Below are 25,611 nucleotides of genomic sequence, written 5' to 3' on the forward strand. Positions count from 1 at the left end.
GTTAGGCAGGCGAAGGCAGATTACGAGAAATCCTTGGCAAGGGATGCAAAGAAAAACAGCAAAGAGTTCTTTACTTATGTAAACTCTAGAAGGAAGGGGATGAATCAGATTGGTCCACTTGATATTGATGGGTCAAGTGTTGATGATCCTGCTCAGGTAGCTAACAAACTAAATGAATATTTTGCATCGACATTCATACATGAGGAGTTATTCAGCGAGGGGAATGCCAGAGGTGTATTCAACTCTAGCAGTAAGCTACAGAATCTTGAAATAACTGGGAGTAAAGTGGAGGAGAAACTGTTGAAGATAAACACAAGAAAGGCACCCGGGGTGGATGGGATCTATCCAATTATATTAAAGGAGGCAGCAAAGGAAGTAAGCAAACCCTTAGCCATAATTATGAGAGCTTCCTTGGACTCAGGGGAGGTACCCATAGACTGGAAATGTGCAAATGTGACCCCAATTCACAAAGGAGGGTCAAAGGCTGACACAAGTAATTATAGACCTGTGAGCTTAACTTCTGTTCCAGGAAAATTAATGGAGGCACTGGTTAAAGAAGCACTGCAGGATCATTTAGACAAGACTTCAGTTATAGCTCAGACACAGCATGGTTTTGTTAAGGGGAAGTCTTGCCTGACCAACTTGATTGGATACTATGATGCAGTCACAAAAGAACTGGATGCAGGGAATAACTTTGATATTATATACTTGGATCTTAGAAAGGCTTTTGATACTGTTGCACATGGAAGACTGCTACACAAATTGGAGCAGTGTGACATTGGAGGCAAATTGCTGCTATGGATAAAGGGGTGGTTGAGGGGGAGAAGACAGAGAGTGGTAATCAATGGACACTGCTCATCGTGGACTGATGTTATTAGTGGAGTCCCTCAGGGCTCAGTGTTGGGTCCATTATTGTTTTCTGTATTTATAAATGATATTGATGATGGTATATCGGTCTTAATGTCCAAGTTTGCAGACGATACAAAGGTTGGCAGGGTTGTCAAGGACACTACTGACACTATGCTGCTGCAACAGGATCTGGAAAGGTTGAGCAGATGGGCTGAGAGGTGGCAAATGAAGTTTAACATTGACAAATGTAAAGTACTACACATGGGAAACAGCAACCCCAGAGCAACGTATCAACTCTGTGGTACTACACTGACAGTGGTAGAGAATGAAAGGGACTTGGGGGTGGTTGTGCAGGCAGATATGAAGTTCTGTGAGCAGTACAGACGGGCTGCAAGAGTAGCTCATGGAGTATTGTCAATGATATACAGGAATTTTTCCAGCAGGGATAAGGAGGTGATTATTCCATTGTATAAGGCGATGGTCAGGCCACACCTAGAGTACTGTATACAGGTCTGGAGGCCTCATTTCAAGAAGGATGTAGAGCTGCTGGAACGAGTACAGAGAAGGGCAACAAGATTAGTGAATGGAACAAAGGGGTGCTCTTACGAAGAAAGGCTTAAGTCTTGCAAATTACAGTGTCTGGAGACTAGCACCAGCGAGGTGATCTGATAGAGCTGTATAAAGCCTTGAATGGTTTAAGCATGCTCAATGCTGATGGGATTCTTCCTCTAGCTCAGAAAAATCACCTGAGAGGGCATAAATTCAAATTGAGGAAAGACAGATGTAGGATAGACGTATGGAAATTTGCCTTTAGCCAGCGGGTGGTTGGTTGGTGGAACAGACTTCCATCCCTTGTGGTGGAGGTTGATAGCCTAAATAAGTTTAAGGCTCAGCTGGACAGGTATTTTAAACGAACAGAGGGGTGAAGTGGAAGTGGGTTTTTTTTTTTTTTTTTTTGGCTGATGCTGCATAAGCTTGCTTTCCTGCATCAAATGCCTCTACTAATGCTAATGCTAATGATGTAGTTACAAAGGAACTGGATGCAAAAAATAATTTTGATATCATATACTTGGATTTCAGGAAAGCTTTCAACAGTGAAAAACTGTTTCAACAGTTTTTCAGTTGCACATAAAAATACTGCTGTACAAATTACAACAGTGTGGGTGTGTCATTAAGAGCAGGTTACTGCTATGGATAAAAGGGATGGTTGAGTGGGACAAAACAGTAGTTATCAATAGACACTGCTCTTAGTGGACTAATGTTATTAGTGGAGTCCCCCAGGGTCCATTGGGCCCACTGTAGTTTTCTGTATTTATTAATGGTATTGATGAGATAATATCAGGCTTAATGTCTAAGTTTGCATATGATACAAAGGTTGGCAGGGTGGTTAATGACAGTATGCTACTGCAATGAGAGCTAGAAAAATTAAGCAGATGGACTGAGAAATGGCAGTTGAGATTTAACATTGACTGTATATGAGTAACAGTGATCCCACAGTAATGTACCAACTGTGTGGTAATACACTCAGGAAAGTGAAAAAGACCTGGGGGTAAATGAGTAGTAGTAAGATATGAAGCACTGAGAAAGGCAGGCTGCTAGGACAGCTCATGGCATTTTGTCTGTGACATACAGGAACTTTTCTAGCAGGGATAAGGAAGTTATTATCCCATTGTTGAAGGCAATGGTTAGGCCACGCCTCGAGTACTGCATCCAAATTGTTCCTCTGTAGCCAGGTGGGAAGGAGCAGCAGTGCGTAGCACACACGTCTTGATTAGACCGGGGTTCGAGCCCATCACCACCAAATACGGAGAATGCGGAAAGGTCAGGAAATGACCACCACATATCCCGGAGCAATATGGCTTTAGTTGCTAATGCTCCTAAAAACCAAATAACAAACAAGCATCCAAGTCTGGAGGCCTCGTTTTAGGAAGAACGTAGAGCTCCTGGAAAGGTTACAGAGAAGGGCAACCAGATTGTTGAGGGAAGGGGTGGTCTTACCAAGAAAGGATTCAGTTCTGCAAATTTTTCCATCTGGAGACTAAGTATCTGTGAGGTGATCTGATTGACGTGTGTAAGGCTTTAATTGGATTGAGCAAGCTCAGTGCTGATGGGGTACTTCTTGCTCAGACTACACACGAGGCGACATAAATTCAAAATAAATTCATACAGATGTATGGGAATTTGCCTTGCAATGGTTAGGCCACGAACAAATTCTGGAACAAATTTCCAACTGTTGTTGTTGTTGTGGAAGTGGATAGCTTGAATAAATTCAAAGAACTAAACAAAAAATATTGGAGAGGACTAATAGATGAAATGGAAAGCTTGTGTTTTTTTTTTCTGATGTTGTATAAGCTTGTCATTTGACACTACTAATACTAAAAAGTAGACTAACTTGTAAGTATTTTTTTTAAAATTTATTTACAAAAATGAAATGTGTCATGGTTTTATAGTTAACAGTTAACTGACTTTTTAAAATTAACTACATAAGTGGTATAAGAAGTTTGCTATTTTCTTTGTTTTTCCTGTACTAAATACTATTATAATTTTTCAATATGGTGATTCAGATTATAATATTTTTTCTGAAAAAACCAACTTAATGCAAATTGTTTTTATTTCTAATCTTCATTGAAAGTCCTTAAGGCTGCATTTTAAAATAGTACATTTTCACATTTATTTTATTTTATTACAGCTTACTGTTCAGCCAAAGTCTGTTGACCTTGGATCTCATAGAGGATTTTCTTGCATATATAGATGAGAAAAATCAGACAAAGCCAGAGAATGTTGAATCAGATGTCTTTAACAATTGGGATTCTGGGATTGATTATTTCCGTCTAGATGGATCCACAAGTGTTGATCTTCGGAAGTGCTGGATTGATATTTTTAATAATCCAGAAAATCACAGGTATATTTCCTTTCCTCTGTTTTTTCTGGGAATGAACAGTTTTATGTTGAAACACAAATTTTGAGGTTACCTTCATGCTTGACTTCTGAAGATTTTTTTATATATCGAACGCGTCATCAAATATTTTCTGCGCATACTTTATTACTAGATTCCAAACCTTGGAAGGAAAAATGTGTGGGGGATTATTATTTTTTTTAGCCATATGGTGCAAGGAAGCCTGAGGCTTATACTGCGCCAGCCGAAAAAAAATTCCCGAGTTACCCTGAGAGAGAGAGAGAGAGAGAGAGAGAAAAGTAGAAAGGAATCACCAAGAAAGAGAAGAATGATGATATCCAGCTCAGGACCCTAAGGTGGTGGTTTACTTTAGAAAAGAAAGGGGTAATTTGAAATTGTGGAAACTACAACTAAATTAACATTAGAAACCATACTTTTTTTTTTAAGAATGCAGTGACGTATCCATTACTAGAGTTTAATTTTACCTAAATCAAAACATGCCCATTGACAGTGTTATCAGAAAAATAAATATCTTTTTAAATATATTTTTTAAATAAACATTCTTAAGATTCTGTCATATGATATGAAAAATTATCATTAGCTGTATTTTTTGATGGAAAATCATACCAGCTAATAAAAGAATTTCCTGTAGGTTGAGATTTAAAAAATGTGATTGTTAGCCCCTCTATATTTTATATTATTTATCTTGTGTAGCCAGGTAGTAAAAAACTTTGACTGGAGCATAATGAGCTGTGGTTGCGTGTGTGGCACTGTAGTGTTTATAACATTTGGGTACCGCATGATTTTTGAAGTATGATTTCTTTTGAAATAACTTGTGTGTGCGCGCGTGTGTGTGTGCGTGCGTGCGTGCGTGCGTGCGTGCGCGCACGCGATGTAGTTTTAATGAACTTTGAAATGCCTTAATGACTTTTTAATTTTTTTTTTTTTTTTTTTCACTCTTGAGTGGCTTACTGTAGACTGTAATTTTCAACAGATAATAGTTAATACCACACACACACTACACCATTATCATAATTTCAAGTATTTTCATCGTTATTGTCCAGATTCTCCTGCCACATAATGTCTTAACAACTTTTTTTAAACTTGCAGCTGCCAAGGAATTTGTAACTTATTGTCGAGGGCAGTTGATGTAAATTTATATAACTCGTGTCTTAATAAAGTTTGTGTATATACTATGACTTTACCATAATAAGCATATTAGAATTATTAAGTTATAAAATGAAAACCATTTAGAAAACATGATTTGGGGTGGGGTCTTTTAATAGTTATAAGTTTAAAAAACATGAAACTGTAAACAAATTCAGCAGCTGACAAAGGATAATAATAATAATACTATTAATAACAATGCAGTTCTCCGAAACAATTGAAGATTGGAAGAGTTACTGAGAAATTAGTTAACCGCAACATTTGAATTATAATAATAATATATCCACTCTAGGCAAAAACATGTGAATTACACTACCTTTTTCTGAGGTCTCCCGCCTCTTTTCCATATTTGTATTAATTCACTTTGAATCCTTTTCTTTTCTTCTCTAACATCTTCCCATAGCTTCCTTATAAGCTTCATTCCAAAGTTGTATTAAGTGAAAAAAAAAAATAATATTAGAATAATAATAAAATAACAAGCATATCAGAACAGTTAAAATTATATCCACAGTAATAAAATATAATGAATGATAATTTTATTCTGATTTTAGATGTCCAGCATGTATGAAGTGGTTAATCAAACCTTATAATCTTCACCTACTTAATTACAAAAAATAAACTGCAACATGTAATTTGATACAAGAAAAATAAATCATATTTTCTCTAATTAGAAATGTGCTGAAATTCATGTTGCCTCATGACAGTGTAGCAGGTTCACCATGTCACATGTTTGGAGAAGTCTGGATTCAAATCCTTTCTGGCTCTAATGGAATTCATAAAGGCCTTTTCAGTTAGAGAAGCTGCTCTGAGGCGGAGAAAGTAGGGTTTCTGCCATGGGTTATTCTGGGTTTTTTTGCCTTACACAATGCATGTTTCAGCCTGTGAGCTCATATTTATACTGGCATAATTTGCTATAAAAAATAAAAAAACAGATCATATCTAGAACTTTATGAATCAATGCACCACTACGGCTTGATGCTCTAAATAATCCCTAACCAGTGAGCCCCAGGGGCTAATATGAAGAAGTGCTGATAAAGTGAGTGATTGGAGAATCTTAATTTTGTGGTTGTTTACAAATGTTTGAAATTTCTATTTCACTTACAAATTTTATTACACGAGTTGTACTAATCAGCTGTTAAGGTTAACTGTCCTACTTTCTCAAAGTCTGGGGCAGGCGGTCAGGGGTTTGGCTGGCTAAATGGGTATTGAGAAGTAGTGGGAGCAGAGATTTCTTTGTTAACCCTATTTCTGTGCCCTTGAGTTTTTGGCTTGTGGGACCCTCATCTGTTAAACTTGGGTGAGGGAGGTTTTAGTGGTTTCAAATATATTTTGGAAGCATTTTAGTTTCCATTCGAAGTACTCTCTGCAGGCTCTTGATCCTTGAATTTGAAATTGTAAATTTTAAAATAGTTGTTTGTTTCTTATTGTTTTGAGATACAACTTTTAGTTGTACATAGTATTTATTGTTTTATTATATATTGTATATGAAGATGGGGAAAAAGTACTGAATCTGAAGAAACAATAAGTGAAGAGGAGCTACAAGAAGCGACCTCAGATGTTGCTGATGATGAACGGGAAGAAATTATAGGGAGATATTGTCAGAGGTACAGAACTTAACTGAGATAGAGGTTTTCTCAGGAAGAACTTTGCAAAGAACTTCCCCTCAAGGTCTTGGATCATCATCTCTCTCTCTCTCTCTCTCTCTCTCTCTCTCTCTCTCTCTCTCTCTCTGGCCTGTCAGAGAGCTCATGAAACTGTAAATCAAAGAAGCGGAAGTTGGGAGCTGGAAATAGTGCTAAGAAAGATCGGTCTGATAGTAGAAGTTCAGATGGATCAATAAAAAGAAAAAGAATGGACCACAGTAAAAAAAAAAAAAAAAAAAATTTCAAGAATTTGAACATGTAAAGGAAATAAGAAGTAGGCTGAAGGCGTATTTATTTGATATGCATAGCAAAATTACAGTTGCTGTGATGCAGATAATCCTTGAATTATGGGATGTGTTGGAAATTAAAACAATTTGTGTATATGGAAAATCTATTGTTGAAAGAAAGATTACAAGAAAAAACTCGGGATGTAGTTTCTTATGCCAATTTAGTGAAAGTAAGGCCAAAGGAGAAGAAAAAGGGTTCAAAAGTTGTCTTGATCAAGTCTGTAGGCGAAAAGTTTAAAACCAGTGAAGAAGTAAAAAGAACTGTATTAAAAGAAATGAGACCATTACTAAAGAATGTTAAAGTGAAGAACATTAGGACTATTAGAAATTGTGGTGGTGTTCTAGTGGAGGCAGAGGGAGATGATGACATAAACAAGATCAGGGGTTGTTCACAAATTCGACAGGTTGGGCTTAAATTTAGCATATGAAGAATGATATATCCTAGAATTGTTACTTTTGATGTGGAAAAGGAAATTGAGCAAATAGAATTTCTAGACCAGTTATGGTTTAAAAACTGTAAGGAATATGATATATCCAAGACACAGTTTAATGAAAATATTGAAGTTGTATCTATAAATAAGTCTAAGAATTCAGAAATGATGAATTGGGTGCTGGAGGTCAGGTCGAAGGTATGGGATGAAATTAAGAAAAAAAATCGATTATATGCCTTTTGGATGGCATATAAAAATATTGTTAGATTTTATCTGTAACTCAGTGCTATAAATGTCTGAATTGTCACATATCAAAATATTGTCAAAAAGATCTTTTATATAGACACTATGCCACGGCTGGGCACTCTTATAAAGACTGTACATATAAAAGTGAGATTCCATCTTGTATTAATTGCAAGTTACGAAATAGGCCAATGAACCATTCTGTGGTGGACAGGAATTATCAAGATTTTAAGAGAGCGCTAGAGTTGTACAAACAAAAAATAAACTATGGCTGAAAAACTATCTCTTGTCCAAATAAATTCACAAAAAGCAAAAAGTATAGCTGCACAGGTAACTTAAAGAAATGGTACAAAGAAATATTGATGTAACATTGGTTCAGGAACCTTATCAGGTTGTGGGCAGTATAAGGGGATATCCCATGAGTTATAGGAAGATCTCAGAAGGAGAACATACAAAAGCTGCCATATGGATAAGGGATACAGAATTGGTGTTAGGGATACAGAATTGGTATGCTGTTAAATAATTGGTGAGCATGGGTAAGTGTATTTTGTTTCAGTGTACTGTCTGCCCTCAGAGGAGATGGGGCCATATGTGGATCAATTGGAAAGAATTTGTCATTTGGTAACACCAAATGATATATAATAGCTCTCGATTCAAATGCAAACTCCACACTCTGGGGTGGTGTGGACTCTGATGAGAAAGGTGAGATTCTCAAGGACTTCCTCTCTGCTTCTGGACTGGAGGTACTGAATGTGCAAGGACACGAGCCAATGTATTCCACCACACATGGGGAGTCCTTTATAGATTTAACTGTGTGTCCAGTTGCTATTTATAATAGGACAGAAAGCTGGAGAGTAGTGGAAGATTTCTCAACAAGTGACCATAGAGCAATTCTTTTCGAATTAAGAAGCAGAGAGGATAAAGAGTTAAAATGGTTTGCAGTAAAAACTACGAACTGGGGAAGATTCAACGTGGCCTTTTGTACCCAAGTTGATGTAAACTGGGATATATTGAGTGAAATTCAACGTGTACAAAAATTGCAAAGTATTCTGCATGCTGCCTTCAAGTGCAGTATGCGGAGGAAAAAATTTAGGAAAAGACCTGGAATTGTTGGAATAATAGTTTAAAAACACAAAGAAGAAAAGTAAGAGACATTAGAAAACAGTTTCAGTGCTATCGTCGGGTAGGTGATTTACTAATGGGTGATGTTTATAAAGTAAAATATAAGAGGTTAAGGAGAGAGTATGTAAAAGCCATTTGTCAGGCTAAGGAAGGCTCTTGGCGGCAGCATGTAAAAGAAAGAGGTTCGAGAGACCCATGGAGTTCTATTTTTAAATTAATAACTGATAAAGTTAATTTTAATGATGTTTATCATACTGTGAGTTGTAGAAATATAAATACTTTAAACTGGCATGAATCCACTACCATGCTTCTGGACAAGCTGTTTACAGAGTTAGAAATTAAGTACTCTGAAGTACAGTGGAATATCATTGCCAGCAATGCTTCGTATCAGTCTTGGAATGTAAAACAACCATTTCTGTATAACAGAGTCTCAGAGGCGATTGCACAGGCCAAGGACGACCGATTGCCGGGCCTTGATTTAATTGAGGTGAAAGTGATGAAGAGAGCCTTTCAATTAAGGCCAATTGTATTGATAAATATGTTTAATAAATGTTTGGAACAGAGTTCCTTTCCCTTGGTTTGGAGGACGGCACCATTAAGATTGATTATAAAGAGTCCAAATAAAATGCCGAGTGAGCCTGAAGCATACTGTCCAATTGCTTTGTTATCGGTAATAGCAGAAACATACAAACGGCTATGTATTAACAGAGTCATGATTATGTATATAAAGAAAAATATGTCTTCTGAAAACCAATATGATTATAGAAAAGGAAAATCTACAGAAGACACTGTTTACCAGATGAAGTACACTCAGGAATATGATGGGCGGTATGTTTTAGGAGTATTTGTTGATTTTCTTGCTGTGTTCAACAGGCTATGGTGGGAGGGAATCCTATCCAGAATAAGAACCACTGAGTGTCCAAGTAAAATGTTTTCAGTATTTAAGCAGTATTTTTTGAAAGAAAGGTTGTTGTCAGAACAGCTTATACAAAAATTGAAAGAAATGGTAGAGGTTTTCCTCAGGCCTGGTGTATTGTGCTTGATGAGTTTTTAAAACAACACTATGTTGGGACTGATCTGATAGCATATGCCGACGATGTGCTGATATTGGTATATGGCAGTGCACGGTCACAAATTGAGGAGCATGCAGTTCAAATTTTGGGTGATTTGTTAGAATAGGCTGGAGTAAATGGACTTCAGATCTCAGAAGCTGAAACAGTGCAAATGCTGCTAAAAGGTCATTTGAGCATGAATAGGCATCCACTTGTAAGAGCATCTGGAATATCAATAAAATATGATGCTGTTGTTAAATACTTGAGAATGAAGATAGGAGAGCAAATAAACTTTGTCCCACATGCTAAATATTTAAAAGATAAAGTGCATACTCTTTATGCCAAGTTAAGAAGAGTAATAAGAGTTGATTGGACATAAGGTGCTGAGCTCTAAAGTTACTGTACGATTGCCTATTTGTTCCTATTATAACTTATGCATCTATAACATGGCTTCATAGGAGAACAAACTCTATGATTAAAAAATATATAATGCAGACAGAGATTTGCTCTCTTGTCTGTTACAAGAGTATGTTGACTGGTATCAACTGATGTCTGCAGGTGGTGTCTGGCAAATTACCAGCTGATTTACAAATAGTGCTTACAGATTAATGTATTGTACAAGAAATAACATTAGAAAGTCAGTCTTGAATGCGAGTTCCTGTCCAGACTTAGAGAGGTTATGTACAAGGGAGGATGTTGGAGAAGAAAAAAGGATTCCAAGTGAATTAATACAAGAATGGCAAAGGAGGTGGGAGACCTCAGAAAAAGGTTGTATAACACATTTTTTTCCTAGAGTGGATATATTATTATTATTATTATTGTTGTTGTTGTTATATTATTTCTCCCTGATTGGGGGATTCCGCTCTGTGACGGGTACTGCTACCAAGTACACAGGGGGGTTGTAATGTCTGGTGTTACTGTTGGTTGAGGAACTCTCTGGCTATCCTACAAGTGTTCAGGATTGCAAATTTCTGGAGCTCCTTGTAGGTGTTCTCTGGGAGACCTATTGCTGCTAGGCTGCTATGTAGGGTCTTTGGCACCATTCTTGCATATACCACATCTCTTTGACCTCATGTCTCAGGTTCATGTACTTCCTAATTTTTTCTTCATGGGTTTTCCGGACATTGCTAGTGTTGGGCACCACTGTCAATCAGATAGGTAGCCTTTTCCATCTTGTCCACAAGGGTTATGTCCGGTCTGTTGTGCCGATTGGACTTATCTGTTATTATAGTGGGATCCCAGTACAGCTTGTGGGTTGCAGTCTCTAGTAATGCCTGGGATTCGTACTTGTAGTATGGTACACTTTCTTTGGTCAACGGGTATTTCCTCGCTAGCTTCTGATGTATTATCCTGGCAATGTAATCATGTCTACAAGCGTACTCAGTCTGGGTGATCACCCTGCATCCCCCTTTGATGTGTTGGATCGTTTCTGAGGCCAGGTGGCATCGTGAACATGTGTCATCTGGCATTCCGGGCTCCTTTGCGATGTATTTTCTATAGTTTCTGGTGATGATTACCTGGTCTTGGATGGCCAGCATGAATCCTTCAATCTCGCTTGTGAGCCATGCATTGGAAGCAGTGTTATCGATGTGATCTTGATGGAGGTCATTGTAGTGTCTGCTTATTATTATTATTATTAGCCATATGGTGCAAGGCAACCTGTGGCTTAATGCACCAGCCAAATAAATTCCCCAGTTACCCTGAGAGAGAGAGAGAGAGAGAGAGAGAGAGAGAGAGAGAGAGAGAGAGAGAGAGAGAGAGAGAGAGAGAGAGAGAGAGAGAGAGAGAGAGAGAGAGAGAAGTATAGGAGTCACCAAAAAAGAGAAAAATTATGATATCAAGCAAGCTCAGGACCCTGGGTTCGCCAAGCCCATACTCACCAGATATGAGCCCCTGAGATTAAGGAAGAATCCTTGGCAGCAATTCAGAGTTAGATGCTATCTGTAATCTTGTTATTGCTTGGGACAATATTCCATCAAGTGTAATAATCAACTGCTTCATAAAGAGTGGCTTTGGAGGTAATATCATTGAAAAACATGGTCCAGCAGACAAATGTGATAGCAACATTGAGGAATGGGGGAATTTGAAGGAGCATATGGATTTTGTTGGCGGATTTGAAGATTTTGTGAAGGAATTGATGTAGTTTCTACCACAGCTATGCAATACCAGAAGAGCTGCTAAGCACCAAGAAAAATAATGATGTTTTTGTTACCAGTGACAGTGAAAGTGAAGAAGTGCACACACTGCCATCTAAAAAAGATGCCCAAAATGCATTGAGCATAATAGAGAATGTGTTGGCCTGCAGAACTGTTGATAAAGAAACAACAATTGCGTTTTATGTCTGTGCTGCAGTTAAAAATGCATATATGACAAAAACTGTGCAAAGAACATTGACCTGCAGAACTGTTGATAAAGAAACAACAATTGCATTTTATGTCTGTTCTGCAGTTAAAAATGCATATATGACAAAAACTGTGCAAAGAACTTTGGATACTTTCTTTAAATTAGATTAATTTATCAAAATGTTCATGGATTGTATGTCTCCTTTTATATTAAGATTAATTCTTTTTACTGTAATACTAAAATATTCTATGCATCAAAATATATACCGTACAATATTTTCATTTCTGTTTATTGCTTTTCTTTTAGTTTATCTTACAAATAAAATAAAATATTTAAAGAGTGTGTTATTCCTATTACTGTATTGTTTGACAAGGCTTTTGTTTTTATTATTTTTTATTTTTATAATTTTATTTTATTAATTTATATTAATTAATTTTTTATTTATTTATTATTATTCGTAGCCGAGTTGTAATGCGTGCAGGTGCATAAGTACACGTGCCTTGAGTGACCGGGGTTCAAGTCCGTGACTGCTAAATACGGTGCTGTTTCTCATATTCTGTCTGTCTTGCGAACTTCTCTGACCATTTGGTTATCCCGGATAATATAAATAGAATATTTATTTTTATTTTTATAGTATGTGCAGGCGCCTCCGTAGCCAGGTGGGCAGGAGCAACAGTGCGTAGCACATGCTTCTTGATTAGACCGGGGTTCGAGTCCGTGAGCCACCAAATATGGAGGATGCGGAAAGGTCAGGGAATGACCACCGCATATTCCCGGAGCAATATGGTCTTAGTTGCTAATGCTCCTAAAAACCAAATAACAACCACAACAACCATAGTATGTGCAAAAAAAAAAAAAAAAAACAGAGAGAGATAAAATTTTGACACTTTTAGGGGACATCATTAAAACAAAACATGAAAATTTAGGTCCCTTGAACTTTGTATTAATGTGATTCGAATGTAGTGTGTTTTAGCCTCCTTTAATATTGTGATTGCTTCAAGTAATAATAATTACTTGATCTTATAATGGGGGATTTTAACTTCCCAGATATAGACTAGAACTTGTGGGTTGGTTACTCGCACACCTAGCAAGGCTTTTATGGATTTATTGGATGATTGTTTTCTAGAAAAGCATGTTAGAGAGGCAACAAGAGGGAGTAACACCTTTGATCTGATTAGTAGCAGTGATTATTCATGAAGTAAGAATTTACAGATAAAGGAACCACTAGAAGGCAGTGATCACAGTGTACTGATGTAGGATTTACTTTTTTTTTTTTATGAGAACCCCAAACACGAGAGGTATTAGAACCTATAGTACTTAGTACCGTGCTTGGGTTGGAGGTTGAGAAGACGAAAGAAGATATTTGTTGACATTGGACTTGAACTTCTGTAGATTGTAATTTTCAGGAAATACGTATGAAGGAAGGTTGTTCCAGAAAACGGCAGTTGAATGAATAAATGAGGAAGATGAAAAGTTGGTTCTGTGGGTTTGAAGTTGGACAGTAAATGGATGTTGGCTGGTGGCGGCACGTGTTCGGACTGTTTTGAAAGAGAGAGCGGGAATTATAGAAGCCAATTCAGAAGAACAGGGCCCATGGAAGTATCTGTAGAAGAGGCATGCAGCAGAAACAGTATGTCTATGAGAAAGCGAGTGGAGAGACTCTGTTAGAGATGAATCATTAATTAACATAACTGCCCTCTTCTGAATGGAATGAAGAAGCCTGAGAGAGGTTTTGGGGGCACCACCCCAGATGTGGTAACAATATTCAATGGCAGGGCGGATTAGGGATTTATACAGAGTGAACAGCTGTTTGGAAGAAAAGTAACGCCAAGAGCGAAAGATAAAACCAAGTTTTTTAGATGCAGAGGAAGCAATATTTGTAATGTGCTTGTGCCAAGAGAGATTAGAAGTCAGGGTAATCCCCAAAAGAGATATATCATTTTCCCTAGAAATCGGAGTGTCACTAAAGATAAGCATAGGAGCAGAAGAATCCTTTTTGCGAGATATAAGACAAGACTGAGTTTTAGAATGGTTGAAATCAACTAAGTTGTCTTTGCCCCACTGGAGAATTACCTGAAGATCGGCATTTAAGGAATTGGTAGCAGATTTTCGAGAAGTTGAAGCTGATTGAGCAGGACAAGGTTTCTCAAAATGGAAAGTGGAATGCAATGTGCTATCATCGGCAAAACTATGGATAGGATTTCCAGTCAGTGGAAGAAGGTCATTGATATACAAGAGGAAAAGAGTGGGGGAAAGAGCTGAACCTTGGGGGACACCGGCATTAGTGGAGAAGTTAGAAGACAGAGAGCCATCTACCATCACCTTCAGTGAGCGATCAGAGAGAAAACTGGATAACCAATTACTAAAAACAGTTGCAAACCATAAGATGGAAGCTTGTTTAGAAGACCTTTATGCCAAACACGATCAAAAGCCTTTGAGATGTCAAGAGCAACTACTTGTGTTTCACCGAACCTTTCCATTGAATTAGTCCATAAATGGGTAACATAAGCCAGAATATCACCAGTGGATCGACACTGACAGAATCCATACTGGCGATCGTTGATAAGACGGAAGGTTTCTAGGTAGTTTAAGAGTTGATGGTTAATTGATTTCTCCATTACTTTAGAAAGGGCGCGTCTCCGTAGCCAGGTGGGAAGGAGCAGCAGTGCCTAGCACATGCTTCTTGATTAGACTGGGGTTCGAGCCCATCACCACCAAATACGGAGGATGCGGAAAGGTCAGGGAATGACCACCGCATATTCCTAGAGCAATATGGCCCTAGTTGCTAATGCTCATAAAAAAAAAAAAAAAAAAACAACAAACAACTTTAGAAAGAGTAGAAGTAATTGCAATGGGACGATAATTGGATGGGAGGGATTTGTCACCCTTTTTAGGATCTGGCTGGATATGAGCAAATTTCCAAGCAGAAGGAAAAATACCTTTGGAATAAGAAAGTGAAAAAAGGCGGCAAAGAATAGGAGTAAGTTCAGGAGCACAGGTTTTGAGAACAAGTGGAGAAATACCATCAGGACCTGGAGCTTTCTTAGCATCAAGATTCATCAAAATCCTTCTGATATCCTTTTGACGGAAGACCACAGGAGGCATTGAATGGAGCGTGTTAGGAATGGTGGGAGGTGTTTTACCAAGATCATTAATACATGAGCTCGAAGAAAAATGGGATGCTAGCAGGTCACCTTTATCCTTGGCTGAAGTGACAACAGAACCATCTGGTTTGGACAGAGGTGGGAGCAGAGATGGGCAAAAGTTGCGGCCAATAGCTTTGGCAAGAGACCAGAATGCTCGGCTACCATTAGGGCAAGAAGCAAGTTTTCTACTCTTAGCCTGTTCAAACTCTAGTTTGGACTGATTAATAACTGCTTTACAATTGTTGCGAGCTTTGGTGTAGGCAGAAAATGAAACTGAAGAATTAGAAACAAGCCAATTACGATATGCAACATTCTTCTCTTGGACAGCCTTAGCACATTTATTGGAAAACCAAGGTTTAGATAAAGGACGAGATTTTAAAGTGGAGTGTGGGATAAAGGATTCCATTCCTGCAAGAATAATTTCACTGACAGGATCTGAGCAAACGTTGACAGCAGAAGTTTTGAAACAGTAATCAGACCAGGGAAAAGAAGAAAAGAAGTCTCGCAGGTCATCCCATTTTGCATTCTTGTAATGCCAAACAATACGAGGTTGGGAATAGCCATGAGATAAACGTTCCATTGGAGAAGAGAGAATCACCAGGTTGTGATCTGAAGTGCCTAAAGGACCTCTCACTTCGACCTTGTACTTAGAAGGGTTGTTTGTGAGAAAATGATCAAGCGTATTGGCTGTATTCTTGTAGGTAAATGAACAATCTGTGCTAGGTCATTAGTAATTGCAAAAGCCTCAGCATCTCGACCTGCTGGGTCAGTGTGACTAGAAAATGGAAGCCAGCTGGAGTTGTGAACGTTAAAATCACCAAGGAAAATTACCTCACTGTTAGGAAAGTTAGACTGGAGAAAGTCAAGTTGCAAAGAGAGGAAGTCAAAGAGCTCCAAGTGATTAGTGGAGCTGGGAGAACGGTAGAGACAACAGATGAATTTGACACAATGAGGTAGACAGATTTTAAGCCAGAGAAGCTCAAAGAGAGGAGATTCCAAATTGCCAAGTCTCTGACAGGGAATATCAGAACGGACATATGCACAAGTACCACCTTTGAGGCGAAAGGAATCATACAGCAAATAATTTGGACATCTGAGATGAGAAGTAGTTGAATCAACTGATAACTGAGATTCAGTCAGAAAAAGTACATGGGGTTTGGAAGTCTGCAAGTGGAAATGGACATCGTTGAGATTGGAATTAAGACCACGTATATTTGTGAAATGAATTAGGAAATCCTTGGGAGGTTTAGATCTTTTCGCAGATAATCTTTCTCTATTATTTTGACAATTCATGGTGTATTCAATAGTAAGAAAAAGTGGGTGGGACATGCTGTATGAAGTAATGAAATTTTTGGATATGGCGTACATGTGGTAAGAATATACCCAGATCTTTGACATAACGTGGCCTCGACAATGCTCCCCGCATACACACTACTCGGATTCCCTCCAGTCACTATCTGGCAGAGTAGAGGTAGCAAGATTATACACTAGCTAATCCGGAAGCCTCCTAGAGAGTTACCAATAGGTTTGGTCCGGTGTGCTATCTAGCGGCCCGCCTGCAAACACCGTTTTAGAGCTGTACCCTCGAAATGTAAGGAATATTGGATCTCGCCACGACAGTCATCATAACCTCAAAAATCATCAATCATACTGCATGATGGAAGAGCTAGGGAAGGGTTGGCCGGAACTTAGCTCTAGAGACTAAACATGGGTTCCACCACTTCAAGCCTCCAATAAGCAAAATGGTGGTATTTCACCGGTTGATGAGAGTCATCTACCACCTAGTACTGCCTGGTAACATAGAGGGGTGGCGTTCCTCCATGTGGTGTGGGCACCACACCTCGACCCCCTGCTTACGTTGGTTCACACCTGGGTGATCACCCACCATGTACTTGTGCATGGAGGTTATACCCAGGATTACTAACAGTCCCACCATCGTGAAGGTGCAAGCAGAGGATTTGGCTGTCATAGGCCGTCTGGACTTCGCCGAAATTGGGTCCACTTGACTTAAGTGTCACCCGAATATCAGTTCCATAAGCGTTTTAGACTCCCAGGTAGCAAGAACAGCTTGTCTGGCATATCTGAGAGAATGTCTGTGACAACCTCGAGGACCTTAAAGATGTAACTACCATCAGGGGTAAAAGGAAGGGTTTTTGCTTTCGTAGAGGCGACTACAGTGGTCTCACAGATTTTTTAAGTTCTATACAGTGCGACCAACTGATGATGTTACCAACAGCAAATTCTAAATGGGAAGCATTCAAGGAAGTAATTTTGGAAGCTACTAGGCTTTTTGTTCCAACTAAGAAATACTGCTCTATGTTTAGGCCCAAATGGATGTCAGATGAAATGCATGAAATGCACATATATTGTCTGGCGACACAGAAGCCTATAATAGATACAAGCTAGTCTGTAATCAAGTCACAAAGGAGGTTAGGCAAGCAAAATCAAATTACGAGAAATCCTGGACAAAGGATGCTAAGAAAAACAGCAAGGACTTCTTTACTTATATAAGCTGTAGAAGGAAGGACTTGAATCAGATTGGTCCACTTGATATCGATGGTTTGACTGTTTAAAGATTACGAAAAATCTTTGGCAAAGGATGCAAAGAAAAACAGCAATGACTTATTTACTTTATATAGACTCTAAAAGGAAGAGGATGAATCAGATTGGTCCACTTGATAGCATTGCTTTGACTGTAGAAGATTGTTCTCAGATAGCTGCCAAACCAAATGTGTATTTTCTATCTACATTCACACATGAGGAATTATTCAAGAAGGACAGGGCCAGATGTTTATCAAACTTTAACAGGGCGTTAAATGATTTTGTAATAACTGAGAGCAAAGTGGAGGAGAAATTGTTGCAGTTAAACATAAGAAAGTCACCTGGGGTAGATGGGATCTATCCAGTTATAGTAAAGGAGGTGGCAAAGGAAGTAAGCAAACCCTCAGCCATAATTATGAGAGCATCCTAGGACTTAGGGGAAGTCCCTAAGGAATGGAGATGTGCAAATGTATCTCCAATTCACAAAGGAGGATCAAATGATGTCAAGAGTAATTATAGACCTGTTAGTTTGACTTCTGTTCCAGGGAAAATAATGGAGTCACTGGTTAAAGAAGCATTGCAGGATCATCTAGACAAGACAACAATGATAATAGTAATAGTAGTAGTGGCATGTGATGCAAGAAAGCAAGCGTATGAGCTTATGCTCATACGATTGCTTTCTTGAGCTTTAGCATCAGCCAAAAAAAAAAAAATTCAAACAACCATTCCCTCTAAATGTTTGTCCAGTTTCTCCTGAAATTTATTTTGTCTATCAACTTCCACAACGACAGATGGAAGTTTGTATCAGCAATTAACACCCCGCTGACTAAAGGCAAATTTCTGCACATCTATTGTACAGCTGTCTTTCCTCAATTTGAATTTATGTTTCCTTAGGTTCGTAATCTGAACAAGTGGAAGAATCCCATTAGAATTCAGCATGCTCACCCCATTCAAGGCCTTATTCACCTCAATCAGATCACCGTGCAGATGCCAAGACTCCAGCTGCTGAAATTTGCAGAACTTAAGCCTCTCGTGAATTGTATCCCCAATTCACAAAGGGGGATCGAAGGGTGACACGAGTAATTACAGACCAGTTAGTTTACCTTCTGTTCCGGGTAAAATAATGGAGTCACTGGTTAAAGATGAATTGCAGGATCATCTAGACAAGACTGCAGCAATAATTCAGACACAGCATGGGTTTGTTAAGGGAAAGTTTTGTCTGACAAATTTGATAGGATATTATGATGTGGTTACAAAGGAACTGGATGCAAAAAATAATTTTGATATCATACATTTGTATTTCAGGAAAGCTTTTGACACTGTTGCGCATGGAAGACTATTATACAAATTGGAGCAGAATGGTATTAAGGGTAAGTTGCTACAATGGATAAAAGGATGGTTAAGTGGGAGAAGACAGAGGTTGGTAATCAATTGGTGCTGCTCTGCGTGGAATAATGTTATTAGTGGAGTACCACAGGGTTCGGTGTTAGGTCCACTGTTGTTTTGTATATTTATCAATGATATTGATGAAGGTATATCAGGCTTAATGTTGAAGTTTGCAGGTGATACAAAGGTTGGCAGGGTTGTTAATGACAGTAATAGCAGTGTGCTACTGCAACAGGATCTAGATAATTTGGGCAGATGGGCTAAGAAGTGGCAACTGAAGTTTAACCTTGACAAATGCAAAGTACTGCATATGGGTAGAAGTAACCCCAGAGAAACATACCAACTGTGTGGTACTACACTTAAGGTGGTAGAAAATGAAAAAGACCTGGGAGTAATTGTGCAGTCAGATATGAAGTTTTCTGGGCAATGCAGACAGGCTGCCAGGGCAGGTCATGGGGTTTTGTCAATGATATATAGGAATTTTGCTAGCAGGGAGAAGGAGGTGATTGTTCCTCTGTATAAGGCAACGGTCAGGCCACTTGAGTACTGCGTACAGGTCTGGAGGCCTCATTTTAGGAAGGATGTAGATTTACTTGAGCGTGTACAGAGAAGGGCAACAAGATTGGTGAGGGGAATGAAGGAATCCTCAGCCTTAAATTTATTTAGGCTATCAACTTCCACAACAAAGGATGGAAGTCTGTTCCACCAACCAACCACTCACTGGCCAAAGGCAAACTTCCACACATCTGTCTTTTCTCAGATTATCTGTCTTTTCTCAATTTATGCCCTCTCAAATGATTATTCCGAGCAAGAGGAAAAATTCCATCAGCATTGAACATGTTCAAACCATTCGAGGCTTTATACACCTCTATCAGATCACCTCGCAGGTGCCTAGTCTCCAGACACTGTAATTTGCAAAATGTAAGCCTTTCTTTCTTCGTAAGAGCAGCCCTTCGTTCCATTCACTAATCTTGTTGCCCTTCTCTGTACTCGTTCCAACAGCTCTATATCCTTCTTAAAATGAGGCCTCCAGACCTGTATACAGTACTCAAGGTGTGGCCTGACCATTGCCTTATATAAGGGAATAATCACCTCCTTATCCCTGCTAGAAAAATTCCTGTATATCATTGACAAGACACTATGAGCTACTCTTGCAGACCGTCTGCACTACTCAGAAAACTTCATATCTGCCTGCACAATTACCCCCAATTCCTTTTCGTTCTCTACCACTGTCAGTGTAGTACCACAGAGTTGATACGTTGCTCTGGGGTTGCTGTTTCCCATGTGTAGTACTTTTCATTTGTCAATGTTAAACTTCATTTGCCCCCTCTCAGCCCATCTGCTCAACTTTTCTAGATCTTGTTGCAGCAGCGTACTGTCATTAGTGTCCTTAACAACCCTGCCAACCTTCGTATTGTCTGCAAACTTGGACGTTATGCTTGATATACCATCATCAATATCATTTATAAATACAGAAAACAAGAATGGACCCAATACTGAACCCTGAGGGACTCCACTAATAACATTAGTCCACGATGAGCAGTGTCCATTGATTACCACTCTTTGTCTTCTCCCACTCAACCATCCCTTTATCCATAGCAGCAATTTGCCGCCAATGCCACACTGCTCCAATTTGTGCATCAGTCTTCAATGTGCAACAGTATCAAAAGTCTTTATAAGATCCAAATATATGATATCAAGGATATTCCCTGCATCCAATTCCTTTGTGACCACATCATAGTATCCAATCAAATTGGTCAGGCAAGACTTTCCCTTTACAAAACCATGCTGTGTCCGAGCTAAAACTAAAGTATTGTCTAGATGATCCTGCAGTGCTTCTTTAACCAGTGCCTCCATTAATTTTCCAGGAACAGAAGTTAAACTAACAAGTCTATAATTACTTGTGTTGCCCTTCGATCCTCCTGTGTGAATTGGAGTCACATTTGCATATCTCCAGTCCATGCGTACATCCCCTGAGTCCAAAGAAGCTCTCATAATTATAGCTAAGGGTTTGCTTACTTCCTTTTCTGCTTCCTTTAATATAACTGGATAGATCCCGTCCACTCCGGGTGCCTTTTTTATGTTTATCTTCAACAATTTCTCCTCCACTTTCCTCTCAGTTATTACAAAATCATCCAGCTCACTGTCAGAGTTTAACTCACCTCTGGCATTCCCCTCCCTGAATAACCCATGGGTGAATGTAGATGCAAAATACTCATTTAGTTTGTTAGCCACCTGAGCCGGATCATTAACAGTTGAACCATCAATATCCAGTGGACCAATCTGATTCATCTCTTTCCTTCTAAAGTTTACATATGTAAAGAACTCTTTGTTGTTTTTCTTTGCATCCTTTGCCAAGGATTTCTCATAATCTGCCTTTACCTGCCTAATCTCCTTTGTGACTTGGTTACAGACCAGCTTATATCTGTCATAGGCTTCCATGTCACCCATTAATTTTTGTGTATCCCATGCATTTTTATTCTCTGCCACATGTCTTATTAGTTCATCTGACATCCATTTAGACCTAAACCTTGAACAGTATTTTAGCATTAGCATTAGTAGAGGCATTTGATGCAAGAAAGCAAGCTTATGCAGCATCAGCCAAAAAAAAAATAATAAAATAAATAAATAAAAAATAACCACTTCCACTTCACCCCTCTGTTCGTTCGAAATACCTGTCCAGCTGAGCCTTAAACTTATTTAGGCTATCAACTTCCACGACAAGGGATGGAAGTCTATTCCACCAACCCGCTGGCTAAAGGCAAATTTCCTCACGTTCAAGGCTTTCCTCACCATTCAAGGCTTTATAAACCTCTATCAGATCACCTCGCAGGTGCCTAGTCTCCAGACACTGTAATTTGCAAAACGTAAGCCTTTCTTCGTAAGAGCACCCCTTTGTTCCATTCACTAATCTTGTTGCCCTTCTCTGTACTCGTTCCAGCATCTCTACATCCGTCTTGAAATGAGGACTCCAGACCTGTATACAGTACTCTAGGTGCGGTCTGACCATTGCCTTATACAAGAGAATAATCACCTCCTTATCCCTGCTAGTAAAATACCTATATATCATCGACAATACACCATGAGCTACTCTTGCAGCCCGTCTGCACTGCTCAGAAAACTTCATATCTGCCTGCACAACCACCCCCAGGTCCCTTTCATTGTCTACCACTGTCAGTGTAGTACCACAGAGTTGATACGTTGCTCTGGGGTTGCTGTTTCCCATATGTAGTACTTTACATTTGTCAATGTTAAACTTCATTTGCCACCTCTCAGCCCATCTGCTCAACCTTTCCAGATCCTGTTGCAGTAGCACAATGTCAGTAGTGTCCTTGACAACCCTGCCAACCTTCGTATTGTCTGCAAACTTGGACATTATGCTTGATATACCATCATCAATATCATTTATAAATACAGAAAACAATAATGGACCCAATACTGAACCCTGAGGGACTCCACTAATAACATTAGTCCATGATGAGCAGTGTCCATTGATTACCACTCTCTGTCTTCTCCCCCTCAACCACCCCTTTATCCATAGCAGCAATTTGCCTCCAGTGCCACACTGTTCCAATTTGTGCAGCAGTCTTCCATGTGCAACAGTATCAAAAGCCTTTCTAAGATCCAAATATATAATATCAAATTTATTCCCTGCATCCAGTTCTTTTGTGACTGCATCATAGTATCCAATCAAATTGGTCAGGCAAGACTTCCCCTTAACAAAACCATGCTGTGTCCGAACTATAACTGAAGTCTTGTCTAGATGATCCTGCAATGCTTCTTTAACCAGTGCCTCCATTAATTTTCCAGGAACAGAAGTTAAACTAACAGGTCTATAATTACTTGTGTTGCCCTTTGATCCTCCTTTGTGAATTGGGGTCACATTTGCACATCTCCAGTCCATGGGTACTTCCCCTGAGTCCAATGAAGCTCTCATAATTATGGCTAAGGGTTTGCTTACTTCCTTTGCTGCTTCCTTTAATATAACTGGATAGATCCCATCCACCCCAGGTGCCTTTCTTGTATTTATCTTCAACAATTTCTCCTCCAGTTTACTCTCAGTTATTACAAGGTTCTCTAGCTTACTGCCAGAGTTGAATACACCTCTGGCATTCCCCTCGCTGAATAACTCCTCATGTGTGAATGTCGATGCAGAATATTCATTCAGTTTGTTAGCTACCTGAGCAGGATCATCAACAGTTGACCCATCTATATCAAGTGGACCAATCTGATTCATCCCCTTCTTTCTAGAGTTTATATGTAAAGAACTCTTTGCTGTTTTTCTTTGCATCCCTTGTCAAAGATTTCTCGTAATCTGCCTTCGCCTGCCTAACCTCCTTTGTAACTTGGTTACAGATCAACTTGTATCTATCATAGGCTTCTGTGTCACGTGTTAATTTGTATTTCTTAGTTTGTATGTAAAGCCTTGTAACTTCCAAGATAAATTCTTTGAATGCTTCCTATTTTGAATTTGCTGTTGGTAACATCATCAGTTGGTCCCACCGTATAGAATTTAAATACTGTCTCAGACCACCGTAGTCACCTTTACGAAAGCAAAAACCCCTTTACCCCTGATGGTAGTTACCTCTTTGAGTGAATCCCACTTCAGCACACTGTGATCACTGCCACCTAGTGGTTCTTTATCTGCAGATTCTTAATGCATGAAGAATCACTACTGATAATCAGATCAAGAGTATTACTCTCTCTCTCTAATTGCCTCCCGAACATGCTGATGTAGAAAACAATCATCCAATAAATCCACAAAAGCATTGCTAGTGTGTGAGTGACCAACCCACAAATTCCAGTGAATATCTGGGAAATTAAAATTCCCCATTATAAGACTCTCTGATTTACTGGCCCACTCTATTTCCCTGTTCCTTATTATACTCATCAGTCATTAGGCCTACAACACATCCTGCTCTCAATTTTGATCTCCCAATGCTTATGTCAAACCGTATTAGATTGCAACTAATAAGATTTGTACAAAGTAACAAGTTTACAAAGCTTTAAAAAAAAAAAAAAAGGAATGAAGAGAAGGAAGATTCTGAAAATTTATGTTTTTATATGATTGAAGATTGCATTGAAGGGGAACCACATTTCACCATAATAACATAAAAACCCACACATTTCTTTCTATCATTATTTTTGCAAATGCAATAACATCAAGTTTATTACCCGTTTACAATTGATTGCACTAACAGGAAAGCCCAACAAACTGGAAATTGCAAATTGGTTTATATTCGTGACCTCCAGAAATGTGCTTTTAGAAAAATATCACAAAGGTGTTCAAAATTGATTCTTATAACAGTACATATGATAACAATGAAAGTGTAGTCCATTTAAGAGAGATAAATAGCTTAGTTATATAGCGAAAATTTCAACTTCCAAGGTCTTGGAACGAATAAACAAAAAACAATTTGTTATTGGGTTCACATTACGATATTTTCACAATACGATGGTGCCACTGGAACGGATTAATATCATAAAGCGGGGTACACTGCATTGTATAGCTACAAGCTTGGTTTGAAGTGCGATATTTATGAATGGTTAACATTCATTTTTAACAATTAATGTTCACATTTTCAATTTTGTTGGTACTTGATACATGGGGGGGTGCACTTAAACCTGGGAACTCATTAAGTGAGAACTGCCTGTATATAGCAATAGTTCCGTTTTATCACTGCTGCTGTCAGTTTTATAATCAAGTAATTTGCATATAATCAATTATTACGTAATTAAACAGGGATTACCTTGATTTCTTTTATAGGGAAGCTTCTGTCCAACTCTCCAGGTCCAACACATAAAATGATTAAAAGGATATTAACTTCATCTTAATGTGTTCCGTACCGGTAGAGTGAACACAAATTAATAGTCCAGGATCAATGTCGACACCCCAAAACCACCAACCCCGACACAGCCATCGGCATCGGAAAACATGTCTAATACTAAAATGGTTTAAAATTATTAAAATTACATGATGGCATATTTTCTTCTTGAAGTTGGACGAAACTTTTTGTTGATACTTGCTCACAGGTCGAAATAACACTAAAATACATGCCGGTGTGTCTGGTTTAAAAAGAATATCTTAATCATTATTGCACATGCACTCATAGGACCAATCATCGGATATTAGGGACGGTCTACGAATGTTAATGGCATTTTTGTATAATTTAATTTCTAGTATTTCTGCAATGAGCAACTTGCTGTAATTATGTTGAATATTAACAACTTTGGCCTCATTAAAAAGGAATGAATGAAACTCATATGCTTCATGAAATGCTAATTCAGATGTGCCAAATTGTGACCCTTGAACTGAAGCTATGTGTTGTTTAATACGAAATTCTAGAACCCCCCCCCTCGTAGAGCCTACATAAGCCGAGTATTTGCAAGAAATGCATAGAAGAATTTGCTGACCGTTGTTTTAATAAAGTATGCAATTTGTTAATAGGTTTTACTGTTATTCTCATGTCAGTACCTTTACATTACACAAGTCGTTCAGCCTGTT

At 38.6% G+C, this 25,611-nt stretch overlaps 1 protein-coding gene across 3 annotated transcripts in view; it reads left to right on the forward strand.

The window, feature by feature from the left end:
• Nucleotides 1-25,611, forward strand: part of XNP (ATRX chromatin remodeler XNP) — a 664,672-nt gene that overhangs the window by 457,492 nt on the left and 181,569 nt on the right. For all 3 annotated transcript variants that reach the window (XM_090383634.1, XM_090383636.1, XM_090383635.1), the window contains exon 21: nt 3,539-3,751. In XM_090383634.1, the coding sequence (XP_090239760.1) occupies nt 3,539-3,751 (213 nt within the window). The remainder of the gene's footprint in view (nt 1-3,538; nt 3,752-25,611) is intronic.

This window comes from Mastigoproctus giganteus, chromosome 10, assembly GCF_048544385.1.
Source record: "Mastigoproctus giganteus isolate SK-2022 chromosome 10, ASM4854438v1, whole genome shotgun sequence".
Lineage (NCBI taxonomy): Eukaryota > Metazoa > Arthropoda > Arachnida > Uropygi > Thelyphonidae > Mastigoproctus > Mastigoproctus giganteus.